The 25,635-nt window shown below is 36.6% G+C and overlaps 1 protein-coding gene across 1 annotated transcript; it reads left to right on the top strand.

The window, feature by feature from the left end:
• On the top strand, positions 1–24,653 carry LOC128256360 (uncharacterized). Its single transcript, XM_052986659.1, has 3 exons — positions 1–176; positions 23,458–24,576; positions 24,637–24,653. The coding sequence occupies exons 1-3, from the start codon at positions 152–154 to the stop codon at positions 24,651–24,653; spliced, it is 1,161 nt and encodes a 386-aa protein (XP_052842619.1). The 5' UTR covers positions 1–151.
• The last annotated feature ends 982 nt before the right edge of the window (positions 24,654–25,635 follow it).

Here is a 25,635-nt window from a genome sequence, read left to right as displayed (position 1 = left end):
AAATGTTGCTCATACCTCTTCCATCGCTATTGTTTTTTGCTTTCGTCGACATCGATGATATAAAATTAATATAACTTGTCCATTGCAGAATTTTATCCTTCGAAGAGTCAACAATAAGTTTGGACTCTTATATTCGCAAAGCTGCAACAATATGGACGTAGATGATTATTTGTACAGTAAGATCCTTCTATTTATTAAATACATACATATATAAATATAATTTAAAATAACTTATTTGTGGCTGCCGGATATCTTCTGCAGCCTTTTTTGCTACAAAGAAAAAACCCAAAATAAAGTTAATAAGTTGACATTATAACTGTAAGTAATTTAGTGTAAAACGTTTGACTAAGCTACATTTTTTAAGAGCCTTCAGGTGCAAGAATAATATGACTAACAGCTGGTTTTTGAACATCCGATACAAAAATGGCGAAAGAGAAAAATCCTAAAAGTCCTTTTTGCTTTTTACTCACTTAGTAATTTAAATCAGTGTTGGAGAGAAGCTAATTACATGTACTTTGTACGTACCTAGTTACAATGGGTACAAAGAGTATATTAAACCCTGTGTAATGAAAAAGAGCAAGAAAATGCCTAAGATTGTTAGGTTATGAGCTAGAACGGCCCGAGTTCGATTTCTGCTTGAATGCTTTATTTAGTTTACTTTTTTATTTGGAGTAGGCATAAAATATAATAGTTGCTCTTGTTTTTTTCGAACTGACTGTATCGTAATTTTATAATATATTAGTAATTTTTACTAAGAAATTTGGTTGGCATACCCGTTTTATTATATTTTTTACATTTTGCTTTTTTAGCTGATCATCAAATACAAATATATAAATCTAACAAAATAATTTATAGTAACAAAAAATTACAAAGGCAAAAAAAAATTAAAAGAAAAAAACTTATAAAAAGTTAATACAACAAAATAGTTTTGAAAAACTTATGTGGAGCTAGATTTGAACCCGCGCCGTCCTGCCTAATAGACGTGTACTTTGACCACTTCACTACGATTCCACTTAGGAGGCAGCCGACAAGACATGATATTAAGACTGATTTGCAGGAGCCTTTTTTAAAAAAAAGACTTACACTTACACTATAAAAATCGTGGGTCCACATCGAAAATCCACTCTGAAAATTTTGGTTACCTTTCGGTTGTATGAGCGCTACGCATCTTAGTCAACCTAATCCGAGGTTCTTTTTTGGACCTCTTTTAACAATATTTATTACCGACTTTTAAGATTGAAAAAAAGATAGTAGAGAAGTAACGAAAAAATAGCTTTTTATGTTATAAGAAATTCCATTAAATATTCTTATGAATACTCATTAAATCGAAATTAAAACATACAGGAAACTAGATTCCAAAAGATATTAAAATTCCTTCAATTAAATATTTTTTATATTCATTAAATATTGGAGAAAAGGAGTAAAATCAACTTTGGCGGCATTTTCCAAAGACTGGTCAATCGTGCACGCAGGGAACTTTTTTTTAATGCGGAGATTTATTAAAAGTGCAAAAAAATGTTATAATTTCAATTACATGGGGTTACACAATAAAAAATGTCGCGAAACATTGGACAGCGTTCTAAAGGTAGACAGCTCGCAGGTATGTACCGCTGCACCTGAAACTTTACCCGCGTCGAACTCAAAACGACATTTTTAAAAACTGCTGACATCATAAGTCGACTAAAATTGACCGAACGGTTTCAATATTGTCCATTTGGAATACTTTTTGTGCAAAAAGTTTCAAAACATTCAATCTAGTACTTTCCTTAGAAAATATCTAAAAATTGTCTATTTTTTTCGGAGGTAAAACAGGTAAGGCCCCTTAATAGCTTGACTGTCATTTCTTAAATTTGCAATTAATTTTTTCATCATATTCCGTGTGTCACATCTATTTCCAAGAAATTTGACGTGGTGAAAAGGCTTTTAATAATACGAAGAAAAATGTTTTCATACAAATTTTTTACATGCGAGTAGAGGCGGTTGTTCGCTACCGTTTAGCTTTTGTAAGTTAAGGGATACTCTAAAAAGTATCAAGTTCGTTGGAGGAACATATTACACAATTAAACTTCAACTCAGTATAGGACAGAATTTTCTTACTTTGACAGTATTTACTGACTCAACGGGGGTATACTGCTCTAGAAGCCTGAATTTGAAGCATTTTTTCAAGTTAGATAAAAGAGAAATAGAAACATTTTTAATATACAGTTTTTTATATGGTTTTATTGACATTTTAGGAATAAAAAAAATAAAAATTTAAAAAAAAACGTTTATTCGCCGAGGTACAGGCCTATGGAGTAGGGTCTTCAAAAAATCGCTATGTCCTGGTTGATATGATTTCAGACCTTGTACAGATCAGAAAAAAGAAACAAACAAATTCTTAATTAGTAAAGATGTCACCATCGGGCTGACCACTTAAAAAAAAAAAATAAAAATAACAAAATGGCGTCGACTTGAAAACAAAAATTTGTTTTTAATACATTTTTTTCGATTTTTCGAATATTTAAAAAATACTTATAATCAACATTTTATGCCCGAGGCAGACTCAATAGAGTAGTATAAATAATATATTGTACGGATAAACCTGCACCTTTCACAAAGCTACTATTTCTTTTCCTGTGCTATTTAATTTCATTAACCCGTCAAGCAACTAACTTTCCCGTGCTTGCATATTCACATCTGTATTGAGGTTGCTTGCCTTTTTTTCTATATATATTTATGATATGCGCAAGCACAGTATAGTTGTTACTATTGTGGGTTAAAAGTAAGGTTGATTTCATTGTAAAATGAAATTTTTTTTATTTATTCTTACTCAATTTCATTCCCTTCAAAAAAAAATCACTCAGTTTTTGGAATAATAATGCATTTGAGCTTGTCAGAATAGTCCAAATAGTCTTTCAATGTGGTTTTTACAGATCCTTCTGATATTCTTATTATATTAGTAAGGTCTCAAAAAGTCAACGGACGATTTTTGTGTACTAATTCCTTTACTTCATTGACGTGTTGGTCATCTGTTGACGTCGATGGTCGTCCGGAGCACTCCAAGTCATCAACACGTTCTCTCTTTTAAGTCTTTGTACGACTTATAAACACTTTTCTGCGACATGGTAGAATCACCAAAATTCACCTTACTTTTTGCTCACAGTAGTATATACATTTTTTATATTCACATCCGTAGCCGGTTGGCTGTCGAATTAATTAATTAGCTCAGCAGGCGTATTTCAAAGTAATAAAAAAGCGATGGCCTGAGTAGTGCTCTTGAGCATAGCTCTTTATTCATATGAATTCGAAGCAAGACTGAAGTTAAGGAATAAACTTCTAGCTAACAAAGCTCACAGCGGCCACGCAAATATGCAGTGTCTGCCGTGTGCGCATGAGCATCCGGCCCATTGCTAGGTCAGCAATTTGGCCGGAGCGTTGTTGTCAATTTGACTATGGTCAACGACTCTGGTCTGGCTGACCATAGTTAACGTACATGTAAATTGATATTTAGGAATGGTTACAAGGTTGAGTAATGTTTAATAATGAGTTTTCAAAAACTTTTGTGCTGACGACGGAAAATTCTTATTTGCGACCATTCGGCCGCTCTCTGCAGCTGCTCAGCCACCGATCGGCCAATCTGCCGCTGCTAGCAGTTGTGAGAGAGAGGGAGAGAATTACAGAACTGCTAGCGTGAAATTTTTAAAATCAAGCTGTTATTTTAGGAATATTGAAGGTTATGAAGTCCTCCGCCGCCGCTCAGCCACGCCTCTGCTGCCCCACTGCCACTGTCGGTGTTCTGCCGGTAATCGCTGCAGTCGAGAGACAGAACGAAACAACTGTGGTGGGGTGGGTGTCTGCACGCTGGGATTTTGTTTTCAACAGCTATCTATACTTGTTAGTTGAAATTTTTCAGAAAATATCGAATATATTTAGTATACTCCGTACGGAGTTGGTTTGTTATTGTTATTGTTATTATTTGCTATTGAAATGGTCAATTAAATAACAATTGTTTTAGCCGGCAGGTATTTAATTTTATCGGAGTAGTTTTTTCAGTAATGGACAGTTTTGGAATACGTATGGAATTATATACATACGCACGCAGCGGGATTTAAGTAAACAACAATTTTGGAGGAAAAATTGAGTTCGTTATTTTTTATTGTGGCTGGGGTATATCTCCGAATGAACGAAAATATGGGACTTGGATTTTGACAAAATCATACAGAAAGCCAAACGAAAAGAACTTCCAAAAATCTGACTGTATTTCTGACTAATATATTGGATATAAATTATCTGAAGCGGTTCAATCCACCAAAACTGCTGCAGTAAATCTGACTCGTTTGGATCAAATATTAGGGTAAGGGTGGCGGGTTCTTTAGGTCTGAATAGAATGATGAAACCGATTCCCACGTAGTAATGCGAAAATAAAAGACTCGAGAACTTTGGGGTTTTTGCGCGACGTGCGGGTGTTTATTAGAACTTGTAAATAGGAACTAACGTAAGCTTAACTTATCTAGAGCGCTCCAGAGCGGACCAGAGACTATGATGGAGAGTTGAAGCGGAAGAGTGTAGGGACAGCGGATGGAGACCTGTAAATCTACCCTGCCAGACAATACAAACGCATACATGGCGTGAACACTCAATAAATTCAATTTCATTATAACTCAAGCATTCAGCCAATAAAATTGTAAAGCCACCACCTATGTACACCTATGTAGCCAAAAATTGGAAACCAAGCTCCAGATCACCAATGAAACCAACTACCGCTCTGCAACAAACTTCATGGACAGTGAGCGTGTTAATTATTACACCTACCAACTCAAAACTAGCAAAGGACTTCAAGTTGTAATAAAGGGTATCGAGTCAACCGTCCCGGCGGCAGATATAGCTGAAGGACTTAAAGAAAATGGTTTTGACGTTAAAAACGTAATGAACATAACCAGCAGGGCAAAAATTAATCAGCCAATCTTCAAGATTGAACTCAAACCAGACGCGACTACTCTGAAGAAAAACGCAGCGCACCCCATATACAAACTGCAATACCTACTCCATCGAAGAATAAACGTAGAGGCGCCGCATAAACGAAACGACCCAGCACTGAGAAAATGTAGCAACTGTGGTGGAAACCACACTGCTAATTAGAGGGGATGCCTCGTCTATAAAGAGATCAAGAGTCGGCTCAACCAGAGGCGCCAACAATACATTCCTTCGCAAACCACTCCTGGGGTTACGTTTGCGGCTGCACTTCGATACAGCATCGAAGCTACTTTAGCTACACTCACGAACAGCATGCTTTCAATGCAAGGTACCCTCCATGAACTAGTGCGAAACCAGAACAACCTTATAGAACTTCTAATCAAACAAAAGTCAACTTAAATGGATCCCTTAATAATACGCTTTTGGAACGCTAACGGTGCTTCGCAGCACAGACTTGAACTTCTACAGTTCTTAAACAGGCAGGACATCGATATCATGCTCCTCTCAGAAACGCACCTAACCAATAACACCATTTATATCTCACTGCCCATATCTTCTATGCGAGCAACCACCCTCACGGCAAAGCTCACGGAGACACCCGAATCCTTATCAAACAGCGCATTAGGTATCACCCTCTGGAGGCGTTTGCCTACAACCACATACAGGCCATTCCCTACGAATCAACATAACCAGCGGTCCAGTCACCCTATCGGCTGTGTATAATCCCCCACGATTTAATATTTCAGAGAATGAATTTTGAGGCTTTTATAGCTGCTGTTGTATAGCTGCCGGTGACTATAATACGAAACATCACTACTGGGGCTCTCGTCTAATTAACACCAAAGGACGCCAATTATACAACGCTATTATCAAACCCGGTAATAAGCTACATTTTGTTTCACCAGGTACTCCCACATACTGGCCAGACATTATCGATTTTGCTGTAACTAGGAGAGTGCCGTCCAGGCTGATACATGTTGAAACCCTGGCGGAACTGTCATCTGACCACTCGCCTGTTTTACTCTGTCTATCTGAACATCCACAGTTTGTAGAACGACCACAATGTCTGACATCCAATACAACAAACTGGCTAAATTATAAAAAATATATAAGCTCACAATTTGAAATCGAACCTAAAATCTTCTGTGAAGCTGATATTGAAGACTCACTCAAACATATAACGAATGTAATGTCCTCTGCTGTCAAACACTCTACACCCGAACTTTCAGCCTCATCCCCCCCAAAAACTACACGTACAACTACACAGATCCAGTCGCTCCTTCAAGAACAGCGGCGACTTCGCCGAGACTGGCAGGCACACCGCTCCCCAGCCACTAAACAAAGGTTTAAAAAAGTTTGTCGGAAGTTGTCTAAAGCTTTACTAACTGAAAAGAATCAGACTCAACGTGCCTATATAGCGCAACTTTCGCCCACCAGCAACAAATTTCCACTCTGGAGAGCGCACCCAAACATTCAACCACCAATAGAACCCGATTTACCAATTCGATCACCAACAGGTGGGTGGGCCCGTAGTGACGAGGATAAGGCCAACCTATTCGCATCTTACTTAAAAATTGTCTTCCAACCTCATCCGTAGACAAACCAATTTCTTCTTGGCCAACCACAAAATCGAAGCTGGAGTACCCCAAGGAAGTGTGCTCGGACCGATCTTGTATGTCATATACACGACTGACATTCCCACAAACAGTCAGACAACTCTATCCATCTTTGCTGATGACACAGCTATAACCAGTCGTTCTAAATGTCCAAAAACAGCAACAGCGTATTTAAAAAACCACATGGGGCCGTAGAAAAAGGGCTAGCAGATTGGCGCATCCGAGTCAACGAACAAAATGCAAACATATTACGTTTACACTCAATCGGGCAACCTGCCCTCCACTGGCCCTAAACAACAAACAAATCCCCCAAGTCGACGAAGTCATATACCTGGGCATCTACTTAGACAGGCGGCTTACCTGGAGAAAGCACATTGAAGCGAAGAAGATTTCCCTAAAACTCAAGGTCAACAGTTTCCACTGGCTCAACAATTCCCGCTCACCACTGAAACTCAAAGTACTTACTTACAACTCTTGTTTAAAGCCAACCTGGATGTACGGGTCTGAATTCTGGGGAAACGCAAGCAGTAGCAACATAGAGATCATCCAACGAAAACAGTCGAAGATACTGCGAACAATAACTGGGTCCCCCCGGTATATTCGCACGCAAATATCCATAGGGACCTGGATATAAAAGCCCACTCCTGCCCAACAGTAAAGGTTAAGATTTGAATACTTATTGTAAGTCTTTCATAGAGAAGATTCAATAAACAAATAAAACGTAAAAAAAAAAAGAAAAACATTATCAAACATACGCCGCATCGCAGCGTATTCATTCTATAAGCTTTAGCTTATTAACGATCAGTTATTAACGGGATAATTTTCTTAACAATATCATTACTCAATAGCGGATTAAAATACAAGGTAAATTATATAAAGGGTTTTGCAATAGGAGCGTTTCAATCTTTTTTTTTTGAATAAAACACAATCGGTTTGACTTTTCAACTAACTTTTTTTTTTATTATCGAATTTGAACATATACATTTAATTATGAAACTCGATTTCTTTCGCATGACCACCGCGTGCACGTTTTACGAAATCCAATCGTTAGACCCAATTTTCAATTACTTTTTCGCATAAATCGGTCGAAATTCCAGCAATTTCGCGTTCATTATGGGCTCTGAGCTCTTGCAACGACTCCGGCTTATTGGCATAGACCAATGACTTCACGTAACCCCAAAGAAAATAAACTAAAAATAAGCCAAGATCCTTACGCAAAATTCGCCACAATGACGTCACAGAAATTGTTGCGAACGTCGTGTGAGCGACACATTCGCGTCTTCTGAACTGAAGCGCTGGCGGCTGCGATGTTTTCATCACTTAGAGCACTTCTTGCTCTCACGGGCACCGGAACATTATGTAGCGAAAACGTACTCAAATTTTGCCACTAGACGGTCGATTGTCGAACGGGCTGGCTTGTTAAATGGATCGTAAAATGACCGTAATGCTCTTAAAGTAGCAGCAACAGAACGATTATTGTGATAAAAAATTTGCACAATTTGCAATCGCTGTTCAAGTGTGTAGCGGTCCATGATGAAATGTATATATATATATTGTTATATATATATATATAAGTTCAAACCTAGCTGATTAAACGACACAATCAAATTCCCAATATATTATAGGCAGAAAATGCAATATAATGTTCTTGTTGAAGATGCTGCAGCAACCTACTTTATGTAAAGTCATTAGAAAAATTGGTTTTCACAGTGGGCTGACATATGTGTGATTTGAACGGCTGGGGCTTATAACATGATTATATCGTATTAAACGAATTCTAAATAAACTTATAAACTAAACTTATAAAACTTAAACTATATTTACTAAAGCAAAAAAAAACTTGACTGCTCGTCACATTTGAAGACATTCGTTTTGAAGACGGCCACACATATGTGCTGATATGATGTTGATAATCACTTCGCCGCACGTGGCTCGCTGCGTTCAGAAGTCGTAACCGATCGACGGGCTAGTTGTAGAAGTTCTTAGGCCATATAGATTTGCTGGATCAGTCTCCTTTTGGCGTCTTTGTTGAACTACACCTACGCACGCTACTGGTATATGAGAAAGAGAGAAATTATGCGATCATGTCAGCGATAAACACTACGTGGGACTTGAGGAATATACGAATTTGTAAGGCAAATCATATTTCGCTAAATTCATTTAAATTTATTTTCCTATAAATTCTGGCCCCCACAACCACAGTTAACTTAGCCAGAGCAACATCTCGCCGAGGAGTAAACGTTAACTGAAAAAGGGCACTGTGAGTTATCTTTGGCTGGCGAGATTGGCCAGTGGCGTTGCTTAACTGGTTTCGCGTCAGCTAAATCGATACAATGCTCCATTAAATGAGTTCGACCAAGACCATCTTTTTCGTTAGATGGTAACTTAGTTATAACTGCATCTAGTTTTTCTTTCTGTCCTGCTGACAGTAAATGCACATTTGGCATTTCCACAATGTCGTCTTCTCGGCCTACGTCTAACTCCAAGACTGCTCGTTTGTCATCGACTATCTTGCTGAGTAAACCAAAGTCACGCCAAAAATCAATTCCAAGATAATCATCTTGTTTGAGGTCTGGGATTATAAAAAACTCTACCGGGTTGGTAAGCTCGCGATAACTGATTTCAACTTTGAGTTTTCCTGTAACATTCGGCGTTGTTTTCTGTTCGAATTCTGCCTGAAAACTTACTCACTTTTGGATGTTGACCTAATTCTTAAGCTGCTGCACCACCGATGCAACTTATGGACGCACCTGAGTCCAATAGAGCTAAATATTGATGACTAGCAATGCTTATATCAGTATAAAGTCGATTGTCAGAGTTCATAAAAATTGCGGAGATTAGCTTCTTTCGGCTTCCTCGAACCTTCCTAATAAAATTACAAGATCTAACGTCTCCAAAGATTCGTTTTCTTGCTGCTGCATATTTCGCTACTCTAACATGATATGGTTGTAGGTATTCGACGATAATTGGTAATGTTCTGTCCGGTTACCACTATCGGATTTTACTGCCTCGGATGCGACGCGTGGTTTTTGACCGGCGCATCCATCAGATGGTTTTCCGAAGGGTTGCACTTTTGCATTTGGGCTTGTATGTGTTCTTTGCCCCACATCCATAGCAGAAGATAGTGCGAACTTCAAGATAATCATCAAAACGATGTGCAAGTTGCTCACAATTCCAACATTTAAATTGCTTGCGTAGCGCTGCTATTTCAGCCGATTCGCTATCGCCAAAATCTTATTCTATCTGAGAGACAAACGAGCGTTGTTGAAGACTACTCTTCGCTGGTTGAGCTCTAACTTGCTTGCAAAACTGCTCGTGAGTCCCGATTTCTTCTCTAAGACTAGCTAAAGTATTTATGCGTAAATGCATAACTTCATACTGAAGAAAAGGCTTAGAATGCCGTATAAGAAGTCTAACCAAGGATTCTTCTGAGATTGGGTTACTTAAACTAGCAACAAGCTTTTCCACTTGAAATTGATATTCCTCAAATGGTTCTTGACATCTGCTATTTATTGATTCGCAAATATCCATATCGTTATAACTCTCTTTAAACTTATTACGGAACTCTCTTCATTCTATTCAATTGAGTTGATGATACGTCCGGTGAAATCTCCAGTACCATTCACTAGCCTTGCCGACGAAAAATAAATGCAAATTATCACACAGTTGACGATCTGCATATCAATTCTGTCTAATGCTTGTACTCGATAAAGAAATTCCTCAGCCTGTACACCTTCGTTGGATCCATTAAACTTAATATTTGGCACCTTATCTGGCTGAATCGAAGAAACTGACCTATCGACACGCTGAGTATTCAGACGAATATCCTGATACACAGTTCCCGCAGAATTAGGTTCCGCTGGTCGTCCTTGATTATCGGTCATCCTCCTATTCGGAGTTTGAACTGAACTATTAATCTGTAGACTCACAATCTGCGATCTAATTAGCTCGCCTTAATTTCGCCTAAAATGGTAATTGAATCAAAAGCATAACCACCATATTCAACTCAATTCTTAAATGGAAAAAGTCTCTTATTACAATGATACCAAAACCAGGCACAGACAAATCCCAACCTTTGTCCTACAGGCCTATTAGCCTCCTTCCGTGCCTATCAAAGCTATTTGAAAAACTGCTTTTGTGCCACCTCAGAACACACCTCCAAAACGACAGAGCGATTCTCCTACATCAGTTCGGCTTCAGGGAAAAGTACGAAACTACCGAACAGGTAAATCGCATAACAGCTGAAATACGCACAGCGTTTGAATGCAGGGAATACTGCAGTGCCTTATTCCTAGACGTATCTCAGGTTTTCGACCGCGTTTGGATTGACGGTCTGGTTCATAAAATCAAGACTGTCCTACCACAAAACATCCACAAATTACTTGAATCTTATCTTATAGACAGGGTATTTACTGTCAGATGCAAACATTTCTTCTCCGCTAACCACAAAATCGAAGCTGAAATACCCCAAGGAAGTGTGATCGGACCGATCTTGTATGTCCTTTACACGGCTGACATTCCCACAAGCAGTTAGACAACTCTATCCACCTTTGCTGATGACACAGCAATAACCAGTCGTTCAAAATGTCCAAAAACAGCATCAGCGTATTTAAAAAACCACCTGGGGCCGTGGAAAAATGGCTAGCAGATTGGAGCATACAAGTCAACGAACAAAAATGCATAAACTCTGGGGAAACGCAAGCAGTAGCAACATTAATCATCCAACGTATACAGTCGAAGATACTGCGAACAATAACTGGGGCCCCCTGGTATATTCGCAACGCAAATATCCACAGGGACCTGGACATAAAACCCGTTAAAAAGAAATTGATAGTAAAGTCTCAAAGTACGAAGCTAGACTATCAATACATCCAAACCAACTAGCCAAGCAGCTCAGGCGGCTCAGTAACCACTCTCGGTTACAGCGCAACGACCGTCCACTCCTGCCCAACTTAGGGCCATTAACCATTTAACAATTATACAACAGTATAGTTTAAGATTTGAATACTTATTGCAAGTCTCTGCTAAATAAAATTCAATAAACAAATGAAACGTAAAAATAAAAAAAAATTTTATTGTCTAAAGCAACTTTTTAATAACTTCCAAAATGTAATTACATTTAATCAATAAAAATGAAGAAAACATTCTTACAAATTCGCCAGCACTTTTAAAAAAGGGAATTCAGTCTATATAATAATTAATTTTATTCGCACTTATATTGTTCTCCCTCTTCCCACCAACAATCTTTAACTCATTTTGGGCCTTAATTTGAACAAAACATCGGCAGTGGCAGAGCGGCAGAATTTGGTTTGCCTTCTTTGTTTCGAACTTCGCTGGACGAAGCCCTTTAAATTTGTTTTGCTTTTGGTTTCGAACAGGCCGCAAGGGAAGGGAATTTCGATACTGAAGGGGGCTGTATGTAATCAGCGTTTTAAAAATAATTAATTACAGTCAAAAAAATTTTCAAAGCCCCATTTGTCTCCGGTATTGAAAACAAAGAGAAGAACAAAAGCTTTCATTTAGCTTTCAAAGAAACAATCGGAAAAATACAAAAATGTAAGTTCATTAAATGTACCATTTTAAAACAATTCATCATATAACCTCCATAGGAACAATCTGAAAATTAAATGAAAAAAAAATATATCAGCCCTGTTCTAGTTTTCACTACCGAAAGATTTGCACGGATTCGAATTTCCCAGAAGTGTTCTAGTTTCGACTTCCGAAAAATCCCCACGGAATCGAATTTTCCTCTGTTAGATTTTGTTAACTTCCGAAAAAACTCACGGAATCTTTCCGCAAAGCAATTGCCTGGCGGATTTAATCCCGCAAGCACATTTTAAGATCATTATTGCTTTACAAATGTGGTTAATAAAAACCAGTTTTCACGAAGTTGTACATTAATTATAATATTGTGTATACGCTCTGGCAATTAAGTCTGATTGTAGAAACAAGTAAAAAGAAACATCTTATATCTTGCATATTTTGAAGTTGCAGTAAAATGCTCCTATTTTTATTAGCGTATTGGCGAAAATAATGCAAAATTACATTATGTGGAATCAAGCTAATTTGAAAACAAAACAAAACAAATTATGTTTCAGTATATTAAAACTTTAAATAGCAAGTTTTTAAGACAAATATAAAATGTACCGAGGTAAGGTAAAAGGTATTCTCACATTCTTTTACCTAGGTAAGGTATCATAAATTTTTACCTAGACCGTACCTAGGCACAAGTAACTAGGTACACCCCAACTCTAATAATGACATATTTGTTTTTTTTTTTTTAATTATTTTGTGATTGCGCCTTGGAATAGTTTCGGTTCTAGCCTACATCAGTGCTAAAAATCCGCCGCCCCAGTTCTAGTTTCCGAACGAATTTGGTAGGTATAATGCAAGGGTCATGATACTTGGGGGTTATTTTACTTTTGTATTCGTTTAAATATGGAAGGAAACGTAACTCTTTGAAGTTAAATCATAAAGTGTTTCTGTTCATATTGCAGCTTAATTACACGTACTAATTGTGCGAAGTATGTTGTGTTTAGGCATTTTTAATCGCCTTTGGCAACTCTGATCCTCAACACTACTTTGAAAATTTCACAATACTGGTACGGTACCTAAACAACTGATCCGCGCAACAAATTTAAAATAAAAAAGTAAGTAAAACAAACGTATATTGCATAAATGCAAAAATAGCCTTTTCGATTCAAATATAACCGGATTTTTTATTTGAAAATGCGTGCCACATACGAACGCGAGTAGGGAAAGTAGGAAATGTTCTCGGAGCATAGGTTTTCCAATGATCCCACCATTTTGTGTAGTATTTTGGTAAATGTGATTCTTCCTATATTCACATCGTGATCCGTTGCCACCGCCAGTTGGTAGGGGTTGCTAGAAAACGAAAGAACTGTTGCAAGCTGGGTGACATGAGCAATCCAAAGATGTCCTGGGTCGGGTCTTACTTTCTCGATTAGAAAATAAATAGCTCTTTGTTAATCAGGTAAGGTTGAACAAATCTGCAAAGTTTTCAGTTATTAAAGTAATTTTAAATCGATTAATCTGGCGAATTACCAATTAAAAATGTTTGCATTGCTTCTTAAATGTTGTGTATTGCGTCTAATGTCTAACAATTGTATTCTCCTCTATTCGTTACTCGAGAAAAATTGGAAATAACATTTTACAAGACGAAACAACAACAAATATGATTTTTTTTTTTGCATAATTTTTGCAAATTGTAAAATAAAAAAAAATGCCTCGGAAGAATTTGTCGACGTAACTACGAGTCTAAATACCAATTTTTTGATTTCATATCAACCCGCTCGCCAAAACTTGACTGAAGCGGGACCACTGCCGATTTTACAAGTATTATGAAAAGGACAATCCAAGGTTCTGGACAAATTTTTTTTCAAGTTCAAAAACAAAATTTACAATTCAAAACATGTGTCTTTAAATAGTAAAAAAAAACTTTTCAAATTTATGAAGTATAACTTTTGTAATTAATTCCCTAAGTAACCACTCAATTTCTCGCCTCGAGAGTAGAAGACCCCCTTAAATAGTTTTACTCGATTTTTACCGATTTTGACCATCGAGGTCTCATTTTACTAAAAAAATAACACTAACAAATTCGAAAAACGACGTTACCTCGTCGCTTATGTAAAGAAAAAGTTTTAAAAATTTCAAAACGATCGGAACAGTAGTTTTTAGTTATGATAAACAGACTTTCAAAACGTGAGTTTTGGGCAAAACCCTTAAATTTTATTAGCACTAGACACTAGTACTAGTGAAAAGATATAAAAATAGCCATAACTTCGTAAATTTATCTCCGATCGACTTTCAAGTTTCTAACAAACACGACTTTTTATCTACGCACAAGAGTCCTCTCTGTCTTACTACAATAACTTGCCGACTAGGTTCAGGGCTAAGGTGGGTCTTCTGACTCACGGTCGAAGTCGGCACGTAACTAATATGTAGATAGAGTAAAAGAGCAAAAAAGGACTTTCTATAAGAAGATATGTAAGAAATGTATCTCAGCAGACTGTGGATAAATTAGATGGTGGTTTCTTCCCAAAAACGAGCAAAAATAACAAAAAAGTGATTAGTAGAACCGGACAACTTAGTCCGGCTTACAATAAGATTATTAGTTCTTTGAGATGCACTAAAGATTAACTCAGAAAACAGGTACTACGGTTTCCTAATTTTGTGGAGCGTTGTCAAAGTTATGCGATTACTTACAGATTTAAAATCCAAATTGTATATTTTTTTGTGTGTCCAGATATATGGTCACGGCGTCTGACCTAAATATATTATATTGTGCGATAAAATTGAATACTACATTCATCTTTTTAAAGCTGGCAGCATCACAACGTCCATAGGTATTGATCTTGCGTTCGATGATCTAGAATTATAGCGAAGGTTACTCCGGGTATTGAATATAGTGCGGAGAATTGCGCCAGAGGCGTTGGTTGCCCTAACGGATTTTAGCCCCAGAACTTCGGTTACGGTATTGTTACAAATTGTGCTAAAATGCCTTTTAAGATGACAGTTATGTATAAGATTTTTAAAAATTGACCTGGGTTTGGTCACTATTTTCAAAAAATTTTGAAGCTTCCTTTTTTTATTTTTTACTTATTTATACACAATATACTTGTTTGCGCACTTGGCGCTGTTATTTGAATTAAATTGAAGTTACTAGTTGTAGGGCGAGAGCTTTGGTTCGTTCGCTCTTGCGAATTCGCCCCGTCTCTCGCCAACTTAGCATAAGATAGGTTCTGAGACAAATTGTTGGAACATTAATTTTAGTGATCATTTAAACTTCATCGAAACCACTCCCTTTCGTCGTCGCAATTACCGCTAAGTTTTACACAAGTTACTTTCGCAATTAAATCCGCCGTTCCTACCGCAATCACACAAGTTTCGCGTTTTGTAAATTAATACAAAAAGTATATAAAGTATATATATTATAACTTTTCTGACGTTCCTTTTAGTGTTGCCCAAGCCATTTCCTCGTCGCCGTTTGCCTGCTCCCGCTGGAATATGGATTTAAAAACGGAAGTTGCAATTGTCGAATCGGCCGACCTGGTATAGAGTGCTAAAAGTGGAAAGTTAATCGTTGGCGTTTTGTTTATTTTGTTTTGGCCCATCTTTCAACTTTTTATTCGTGTAAAAATCGGTAGATAGTGGGAATTCTAATGCCCTCTTTCCACACAGTCCATCCGTTAAAAGCGGTTGGAATTTTCAACAAATGTGAAACTCCGATTTCCACAGAGCACATCCACCTTCCGATTTCAGCTGATCTGAACAGCTGTGGCTCGTCAAAACGTAAGCAAAGTCAACAGGTCAACCATCTTTGTTTACGTTTTTCTGGTTATCATCCGGATCAAACGGTGAACACCAGATCAATTCTTCTTCAAGCCCCAAAAAAGAGATATGCTTATCGGCGTAGATACGTTCTTTGAACTTTAATCGGTTGGCCAGATAAAGCAGGGCCCGGAACTTGCCACCTTACAAAAGACAGTGTCAGGGAAATGTGCCTCTGAACATAAAGTAAAGACTGAAAAAATGGTACATCTCAGCTGCCAGGAGGAAGCGTTGGAGTCAATTGACACAACCCTGCAGAAATTTTGGTCTGTGGAGGACTTGCCGCCCAAGGCTAAAGTCCATACTCCTGAGCAACAATTCTGTCAACAACATTTTTAGAAAAATACTCAAAGATTGTCGTCCGGTAGATTTTTGGTTCGTTTGGTTTGTGTCGCTAGAAAGAAAGTTGTACAAGGACCCTTCGCTGAAGAATATTTATCTTGAATTCATGGAGGCGTCTGTTTCAATGGATAACATATCCTCCACCAATGAAAAAATTCCAAATACTCCGCACTATTTCCTTCCGCACCAATGCGTTCTTCGGCATCGTGCACCGTGATGGAAGGCCCATCTATACAAGAGGAGCTTCGGTTTACAACGCATACGTTTGCCCTTGCGGCTGACGTCAAAAAGACGTATCGCCAAGTGATGGTGGACGAAGCTGACCGAAACTTGCAGCTCATAATATGGGGACGAGAAACACAGTTACATGTGGAACTTCGCGAGCACCCTTTTTGGCGATTCGGTGTTTAATGCGGCTAGGAGAGATTGCACAAGCAACTCATCCAAAAGCCCCAAAGGTTATTCAGAAGGATTTTCATGTTGACGATTTGTTGACTGGCGCCGGATGCGTTGAGGACCTGCAAAGTCTTCGAGACGAAGTTTCTCAGGTCTTGCGAGAAGCAGCTATTGAATTGGCAGAGTGGTTTTCTAATTGCCCAGAGTTATCAGCATCTAACGCTGTAATGCCACTTATGGCAGACTCAGACGTGACTAAAACCTTTGGCGTTGTTTGGTAAGCGGTTAAAGATTACTTACAATTTCGGTTGGATGGCTCTTTGCTGGATCATCGCGCGACAAACCGAAATATTTTGTCTGTGTCCTTTGGTCACAAAGGCAAAGATGTTGTTGCAGGAACTGTGGCTTCGAAAATAAGATTAGGAGGAGTCGCTACCGATGCAGTTGCTTACATCGTGGGAGACGTTTAAAGCAACGTTTATGCAGCTGCCGAAAATTAAGGTATCGCGATTTGTCCACACAGATCCACAAGTCCCGATTCAAATACATGGTTTCGCTGACGCTTTCTTGCGAGCGTCTGGAGCGTGTATCTACGTTCATACACAATCTGCTGAAGGTTTGAAAGTGTCTTTATTGACCGCCAAATCGAAAGTAGCTCCCCTCAAGACGAAAATTTTGCCTCGCCTTGAGCTGTTTGCAGCTCACCTTTTAGCAGATCTCTATAACCGTGTAAGACCATTTCTAAATTGTCCTATCGAGAATGTTTTCCTGGGAACAGACTCCGTTGTTGTCGGGGTTTGTTTCGAACCGGATTTTAAGAAATTCAGGAGTGGTCGGAGAAAGCAATTGGGAGACACGAAAGTCAAACCAGCAGACATAGTATACCCGAGGATATTACGCAGAGGAGCTAACAACGTCCATTTGGTTCGGTGGGCCTTCGTTCTTGCTAGACTCAGAAAATAATTGGGCTGTAATTAGACATTTCGAACTACCGGCTGATGTAATGTCGATGGAGCGCAATTCGGCACTAGTTCTCGTAGTCAGCCCAGAGCCAAATTATATGCTTTAGAAAATAGAGTCCTTTTCGGCGCACCTGAAGCTTCTGAGAGTGCTCGTGTGGGCTTTTCGTTTTATTCAAAGGTGCAGAAAGGTGTCGAAGCCCTTTGAAAAAAGTATTTCGCCAAGAGAACTGGATTTTGCTTCAGGGACGACATAAAATAAACCGGTAGCAACGAATATTCAAAAGCTAAACCCTTTTATTCAGGAAAAAAATTAGATTGGTGCTCCTCGACATTGCTACAATTTGGGGGTCGGTTATTGAATGCTCCTATCCCGTACAAAGCCGAATGCCCGTTGTTGCTGTCTAAAAACTCACAGTTCGTCAGATCCTATGTGTCATACCTGCACGCTACGAACTGTCACACTGGCCCACGAGCTCTCGTAAGTCGTCTGCGCGAGAAAATATGTGTAGTTAATACTCAAGAAGTCTGCCGACGAATAGTTCGGTCGTGCATGCGCTGCTTTCGCTGCAAGCCGCAACTGTTGACGCAAATTATGGGCAACTTGCCTGCAGATAGACTTCGAGCTCTCCGCCCGTTCAATATCAGTGGCGTTGATTTTTGTGGTCCCTTCAGCACAACGTATCATGGTACGTACCATGGTAAGCCACCGTACAAGTCGTACGTGGGCTTGTTCGTCTGTTTTGCGACCGAAGCGGCCCACTTAGAATTAGTGTCTGACCTAACCACTGATGCGTATTTGTTGGCATTTCAAAGGTTCGTGAGTCGTCGCGTGAAGGATGCGAGTTTGCGTTCATATGGACTATGGGAGGCAGGTGTGAAGTCAGCAAACCACCTGTTTCTCTTGACCGCGGAGGAGCTCGGAACTCTCCTCTCCATCGTGGAGACCGTGCTCAACTCCAGGCCCCTCGGAGCTCCAAGCAGCGACCCGAACGACGGCAAAGCCCGGACACCTGATCATCTGCTCATCGGCGGCCCTCATCTAGCCCCACCATCAGCGGCTCTCCCGGACCAAAACAAGCTAAATAATTTATAATTAACACCTTATGTTTTATAAAAATATAAGCGGTCTGGTTCGACTAATTCGGAAAAGTCCACCAATTCCGTGAATATAAAATCATAAACTTTATTTGAACAATTCATAAAGGGTTTTGGTGGGCATATAATTCTGGGAAGAAAAAGGTTTTTTTGGAGTTATCCGGAGATTCGGCTGTCATTTTTATTAATAAAAAAGATTTAAAAAAGTCCTTCAGGGTACAGATCCAATAAAGGCCCACGTTTTGCGGCAATTTATATGTTGCGAACACGACTGATTATCGATGCACGAGAGTCATTTCTTTCTAACTTAATTGCCGAATAGGTTCAGGGCCTGTGTGGAGAAAAGAAGGTACTATGTGAAGATAAGTAAGAAAAATAGCTCAGTAGACTTAACTGAGACTTAACTGAGACTTAACTGAGACTTAACTGAGACTTAACTGAGACTGGAAAACTATTCAAAAATATAGTCCCGAAGTTTCATAAGTTTACTCCAAATATTTTCAAAGAAAAAGGCCCCAGAACCACTGCACTTCATGCCGCGGCTGCGTATGTACCAAAACTTTAAGGGTCGTTTTCTTGAAACCACATTTTTTTATCCGGCCGTCAAAATTGCGAGCGAATTATTTAAGAGATTTTCTCAATTGCGTGAGTTGTCTAACTTTTTTTGATTTCGAAAAACACAGGTAAAAATTACACTTTTTCAAAATCCACTTCTACATCCCCAATTTTTCTAAATTCTCAAAACCCCTCTACTATGCCCATGATAAAAGTTTCCTGATTAATAAAAAATTTACATTTTCCGTTTCGGCTAAGAAGCCTAGCCAGAAAGTTGACAGCCGCAAAAAATGACAATCAACCAGATCGTTGATATGTTATTTTCTGACATAAAAAATTTGTATTTTGTAGTTCAATAATATATATATACAGGAAAGGAAGCAAACTTCGGCAAGCCGAAGTTCACATACCCTTGCAGCTATGGCAAAAATAATTTTTCTTGAAAACATTTAAATTATGATTTCCTTGCGTATATGTTTAAAAACATTGAAGCTATGATGATTTGCAGCTTAATTATTCGATAGTTTCTATGGCAGCTATATAATATCGTTTTCCGATTTTAATAAAATTAAAAGCGTAATTCTGAACTGTCATAATAAATAATAAGTCAAAAATAATAAAAAAAAAAAACAAATATAAAAATAAAAAAAAAGTAATATTTTTTGAAAATATTTTTATTGTTTCAATGGTATCTTTATGTTGTAGGCGTCCGATTTTGATGAAATTTAAACCGTAATTCTGAAATATTTAACCATTACTATATGTCGAAGACATTTTTTCATTTATTTTTCCGATTGTTCTTATGGGAGCTATATGATATAGTCGTCCGATTTTGATGAAATTTAAACCGTAATTCTGAAATAATTAAATAATACTATATGTCGAAGAACTAAGAAAAAAATTAAAAAACAGCTAAGTTATATATTTTTTTTTCATATTTTTTCCGATTGTTCCTATGGGAGCTATATGATATAGTCGTCCGATATTGATTAAATTTAAACCGTAGGAAAAACCGGGAAAAATAGTGAAAAAAATTATAACTTTGACGTTTTATAGTTTATTTTTAAGTTTTTCGATATTTAGTGATGGTTTGTTATTTTGGAATTACGGTTAAAATTTGATCAAAATCGGACATCCATATCATATAGCTCCCATAAAAACAATCGGAATAATAAAAAATAAATTTGTAACTTCACTAATTTTTAATTTTTTGTTTAATGCTTTTAGACATTGTAATGGTATAAAAGTTTGATTTAAGCATTTAATTATAATAAAATCGCAAAACTTTGTCATATAGCAGCCACACGAATGTTTGAATTATTAAGGTGAAAATCATCATAGCTTTAATGTTATGTACGCATATGTTTAAAATGTCTTAGATTTAGATATTTTAAAAATATTTAATTTATGCAATAGCTTTGTCTTGCCGAAGTTGCTTTCATTTTTATTATTATCTAAAAATGGTATGGGAGTTTTTCACCGTTTAAAAATTCAACCCTAAATATATCCAGTATGTTCTTGAAATTAAACAATAATAAATGAATTTCATACCCGTCAAAAATGGAACAGCATTTTACAAAACATATTAAACTACATAGTCTGCGAATCTGGAGGGAGTTTTTGCACATCCTTTTTTCAGTATACTTTGAGGGTGTTAGCATTCATCTTAGCAAGTTTTTATGGAAAATTGTTCAGAAGTTTTTTTAATGAATATATATTTAGGACGCAGCGTATTGCTCCTTAATAAAAAATACAATTTTTCTTTCCGAAATGATGCAGATATATATTTTGTTATACAGAAATTCCTCCTGTAAGGTTTGGCGTCATTTTTCAACAATTATCCACTTTATTTTAAGTTAACAGTCAGATTATATTTGACCTGTTCTACGGCAGCCATATGAGTTCGTGGTTGGATGTTGGTAAAAGTCGTTGAGTAAATGATTAATTGTATTTAAGTATAATGCCTATTATTTTGAACACCTCGCTTCAATAAATAAGTCATTTTTTGTACTCTGTTGCTCAATAAAAATAGTATTAAATTAATTTTTATTGAGAATGCTTTAAGAACTACGTTTATTTCAAATTTGTTGTTACAAGATGTCTAGTGAATTTTTTCGTGTTCCTGAAACCTAGACAATATTTTTCCATTTTTCCTGCAACGGTATTGAAAATATTTCTATTTCATTGTCTTTATATTTTTTGATCAGAGCAGTTAAGTTATTTTTAATTTTTAAAGATATAACACACTTTAAAATAAAAAATAAAAAAGGAAAACCAGTTATACATTTTCTTGTGAAAAAATGTTAAATACCCTTCAACTAAGGCATAAAAGCACAAATGTACTCGGTAACTATTGTGGCAGTAAAACGAAAAAAAAAAATTTTTTTAATTATGTCGGACGCGACGTTTAAAAATGACAAAAGTAAAGCTGAAAATGGGCTTTAAATACATTATTATTTAAGTTATTTACATTTGATCCTTTGGCTAAAAATTAGTTACGTGACATTATGTTTGATCCAAAAGCATCCACAGAAGCACCTTAAACGAAAATGTAACCAAATTATGCTCAGAAAATTGTTGGTGTTACTTCTGTTCCAATGTAGTATATTTTTTAGAGCAACAGTAAGGAATGCCCTCTTAAACGTTTAGTTTTTGGGGCTTGGTTGCCTTTTTCTGGAAATGACCATATTGAAGTCACATGAGTTATACTCCCGGTATTGTTGCATTTTAATAAACAAATTGATTTTAGTTCTCCTGCAAAAACTAATAATTCAAAAAAATTATTATAGGCCTTCAAAAAAACATCCCTTAAAAAGTGAAAAAAACTAACACTCCTTCAAACCGACGACTATACATAACCAATTTGGGAAATAAATTAATAGAGAAAATTATTAAATACAAGTTTATCACATTTTTTTTTAACATTTATGGTTTTTAAAGTATTCCGTACTCAGAAATTAGAAATATATACCTACTTTCAACAGTAAACTGCTTCGTAGATTAATACACCGTCTGTTAATACTGTGTAACATAAAGCAGGTAACACACACTTCAGTATAAACTCAGACACTTTTTGAAACCCCAGGCCATGTTTCTTTATTTGCAGTTAGTTTAGACGATCAATTCTATATGAAAACAAGAAACGCCGTAGTCGAGCTCCCCCACAAAACAATAGTGGTCTAAGTGGCACCTTCTGTCGAACTGCAATCCCAACACTAGAAGATAGGAGAGTGCAGCACCCCCAGTCCCTGCTAACAATTCATTCGTTCTGTCTCTCTACATCAGCGATCACCTCTGGCCTATCTAATGAGCATATGATTTTGTTTTGCCTGCAGAGCAGCGCCAGAGGACTTAATAAGTCAATAACTTGTTAAAAAATAATAGTTCGATTTTAAATGTTTTGTGTCTACCGATAGAGGTTTAACACGCTTTAAATAACATGACAGATTTTCGCGAATTGCAGACGTTAGAGTGGGCGTGGTCCCTTTTTGAGATAAACTTGCGCTGAAGAATTATTAGAATCTGCAAGTTAAATCATACGGACGGACAGAGTGACGGACATGGCTAGATCAACTCGGCTATTGATCCTGATCAAGAATATATATACTTTATAGGGGTAGGAGACCCTTCCTTTTACACGTTAGCTTTGTAATTGATACAATCAGCTAATTCCAAATCGGCGTGACGATTAGTTTCTAAATCGTTAAGAACAAAGTTAATTTTAATAATATATAAATTAGTCTGGAAACCTTTTATAAGCTTTGTAAGGTATGAGCAACATTTATTGTTAATAAATATAAATAAATATACATATTTTATAGTTGTGGATCTGTAAGAAACTTTTCCTATCCTTGAAGAGGGTATTATAATTTTAGTCAAAAGTTTGCAACGCAGTGAAGGAAACATAAATTTCATCAAAATCGGACGACTATATCATATAGCTCCCATAGAAATAATAAAAATATATAAAATAACTACCTAATAATTGAGCTGCAAATCATCATAGCTTTAATGTTTTTAAACATATACGCAAGTAAATCATAACTTTAATGTTTACAAAAATATTTAATTCTTGCAATAACTGCAAGGGTATATGAACTTCGGCTTGCCGAAGTTCTCTTTCTTTCTTGTTATTAATATATAATGTAATTTAAAATTATTCATAATAATTAAATTGTATTTTTCAGGCGAATTATCGTTGTTAAGGGTGACACCTCAAAATGAATACGATAATACTGTTTTGGATGACATTTGTAACGCATCAGTCGATATATCGTTAGACCTAAATGATTTGATACCTGACTTTCAAAAAGAACCAATATTCTCAGGACCGCATTTCTCGTCAAACTTAATAAGAGACGTATCAGATTGTAGCTTAAATATACTACCTTCGATTTCTTCGTTTCCTTGCTCAATACAAAATTATTCTATGTGTTTTGATGAATATCCGGAAAATGTAAACGAATCAAATAAATATTTGGGTTCCGAGGACAAGAAACTTCAATTAGAAAGTGGAAACAATGGACGTCACATGCATGATCGCGATACACCATCTCCTACAGGAAGCTGTAGCAGTTCAAGTGGCAGTTCAACAAGTGGAATACAAAGCGATGTATCGTATGTCTCACTTAAAAGGAAACTCGAGGAAATCTCTGTTAAAGCAGATAAATTTGGATCAATTTTTAAAACTATTGAATATGCGAGAAATAATAAAGACTTAAATGGTATTCATTCAAACATACCTGATATAGAAAAGTCATTTCATAAACCATCGCAAGAGCTGGATTTTAGTACATACAATATTTCAGGGAATTATCCATCTTCCAATTGCAAGCCAATAACTTATAATACATCTTCGGAGCCCCAACAATTTGAAATATCGCCAGCTGTATTGCCAGCAATTGAGCAACCTAAACCGAAAACTATATTTTTACCTCCAAATGACTATAAAGCCCTTATGCAAAAAATACAACACACCGAAATTAAGTCTTCCAAAATTAAAGGTAGTTTAGGAACTAAAACTCCTAATATTGTTATGAAGAAAAGTAATGTAAATGTAATGCAATTGTTGAAGGAAACCCATGCCCACATAGAGGAAAAAGAAAGCACGCATTCACATTTTGGTCCTAATTTTGAATTATTCAATACTCATACAATCAATGAAAAGATATTCAAAAAACAACAACGTATGATAAGAAACCGGGAATCTGCTACTTTATCTCGTAAAAAAAAAAAGGACTATGTTGTTTCGTTGGAAACTCGGATAAACAAACTTGAAGAAGAATATAAGGTTCTAAAAATAGTAAGTATCAACATTTATCTGTTAAAAAAAAATAGTAAAATGTTATGATATATTCCTTTTAAAGGTGGTACACAAAGGTAGACAAAAATATGTAAAAGGATTTTTCAATTTAGGGACACAAATTTAATACATTAATATAGTTAAATTAAACAATAAATTTTAAGAGCTCAATGTTGCGGATATAAGGTACATTAAAAGAGACTATGACTTAAAGAATCTATGCTAATGGGGCACGAATAATCCTTAGGTAGTCCTTAGGAACTGTTAAAAAAAACGAAAAAAAACTGTCGTTTATGCAAGAGTAACAGCTGTTTTTTTTAAGAAAAAAACAGTTTTAGTTAAGTTTAGGTACAACAGAATTTCTAAATCCCTTTTTTAACAAAAAATAAGACTAGTAACAGTTATTTAAAAACCGGCGTACTTCACTTTAAAGTTCAAATGTGTTTCTTAGCTTCGTACTCTTTTAAAAATATACTCTCGGGCCAGAATATGGTAATTAACTATCTTAAGGGATGGTGTTTTTCTAGCTTAAAAGAGATAAAATAGCTCAACCTCGAAAAAATTAACTTGAATTTTGTTCCTAATATAAGCAGTAATATCCAATGATAAAAGATGAGGGGCGACCCACGAAAAAATATATGTTTCAATATCTTCAATATCAACGCGAAAATATGTAACCGATTTTGATACCTCGCATGTGGTACAGTTAATAACAGTAACTTCGGTAAACTCAAACTACAAAGTAAGGGTTTAAGCATTTTAATTGTATAATCTGTTTTTTTGTGTGCGCATTTACAGTCCGTACCGATATGATCAGACAACTCTTCTTGGATTAAACCATTTCTCTTCTTTCTGCACGTAACTTATATAAAAACTAACATACAAGAAATAAAACAAACAAGAAATATAGCACATTTCGGCAAGTTTGTATATCCTAGAAGCTTTTGCAAAAATTAAATATATCTATTTTTATGCGTGTCTGCTTAAAAACATTCACTGCTATAAGGATTTTCGCTGAATTATGCGACAATTTCTATGGCAGTTAACGTCCTACTTAATAATA

The sequence above is a fragment of the Drosophila gunungcola genome (genome assembly GCF_025200985.1).
Source record: "Drosophila gunungcola strain Sukarami chromosome 2R unlocalized genomic scaffold, Dgunungcola_SK_2 000015F, whole genome shotgun sequence".
NCBI classification, from domain to species: domain Eukaryota; kingdom Metazoa; phylum Arthropoda; class Insecta; order Diptera; family Drosophilidae; genus Drosophila; species Drosophila gunungcola.
Note: the sequence above shows the minus strand (reverse complement) of the source record. Positions and strands in the feature narration are given on the sequence as shown.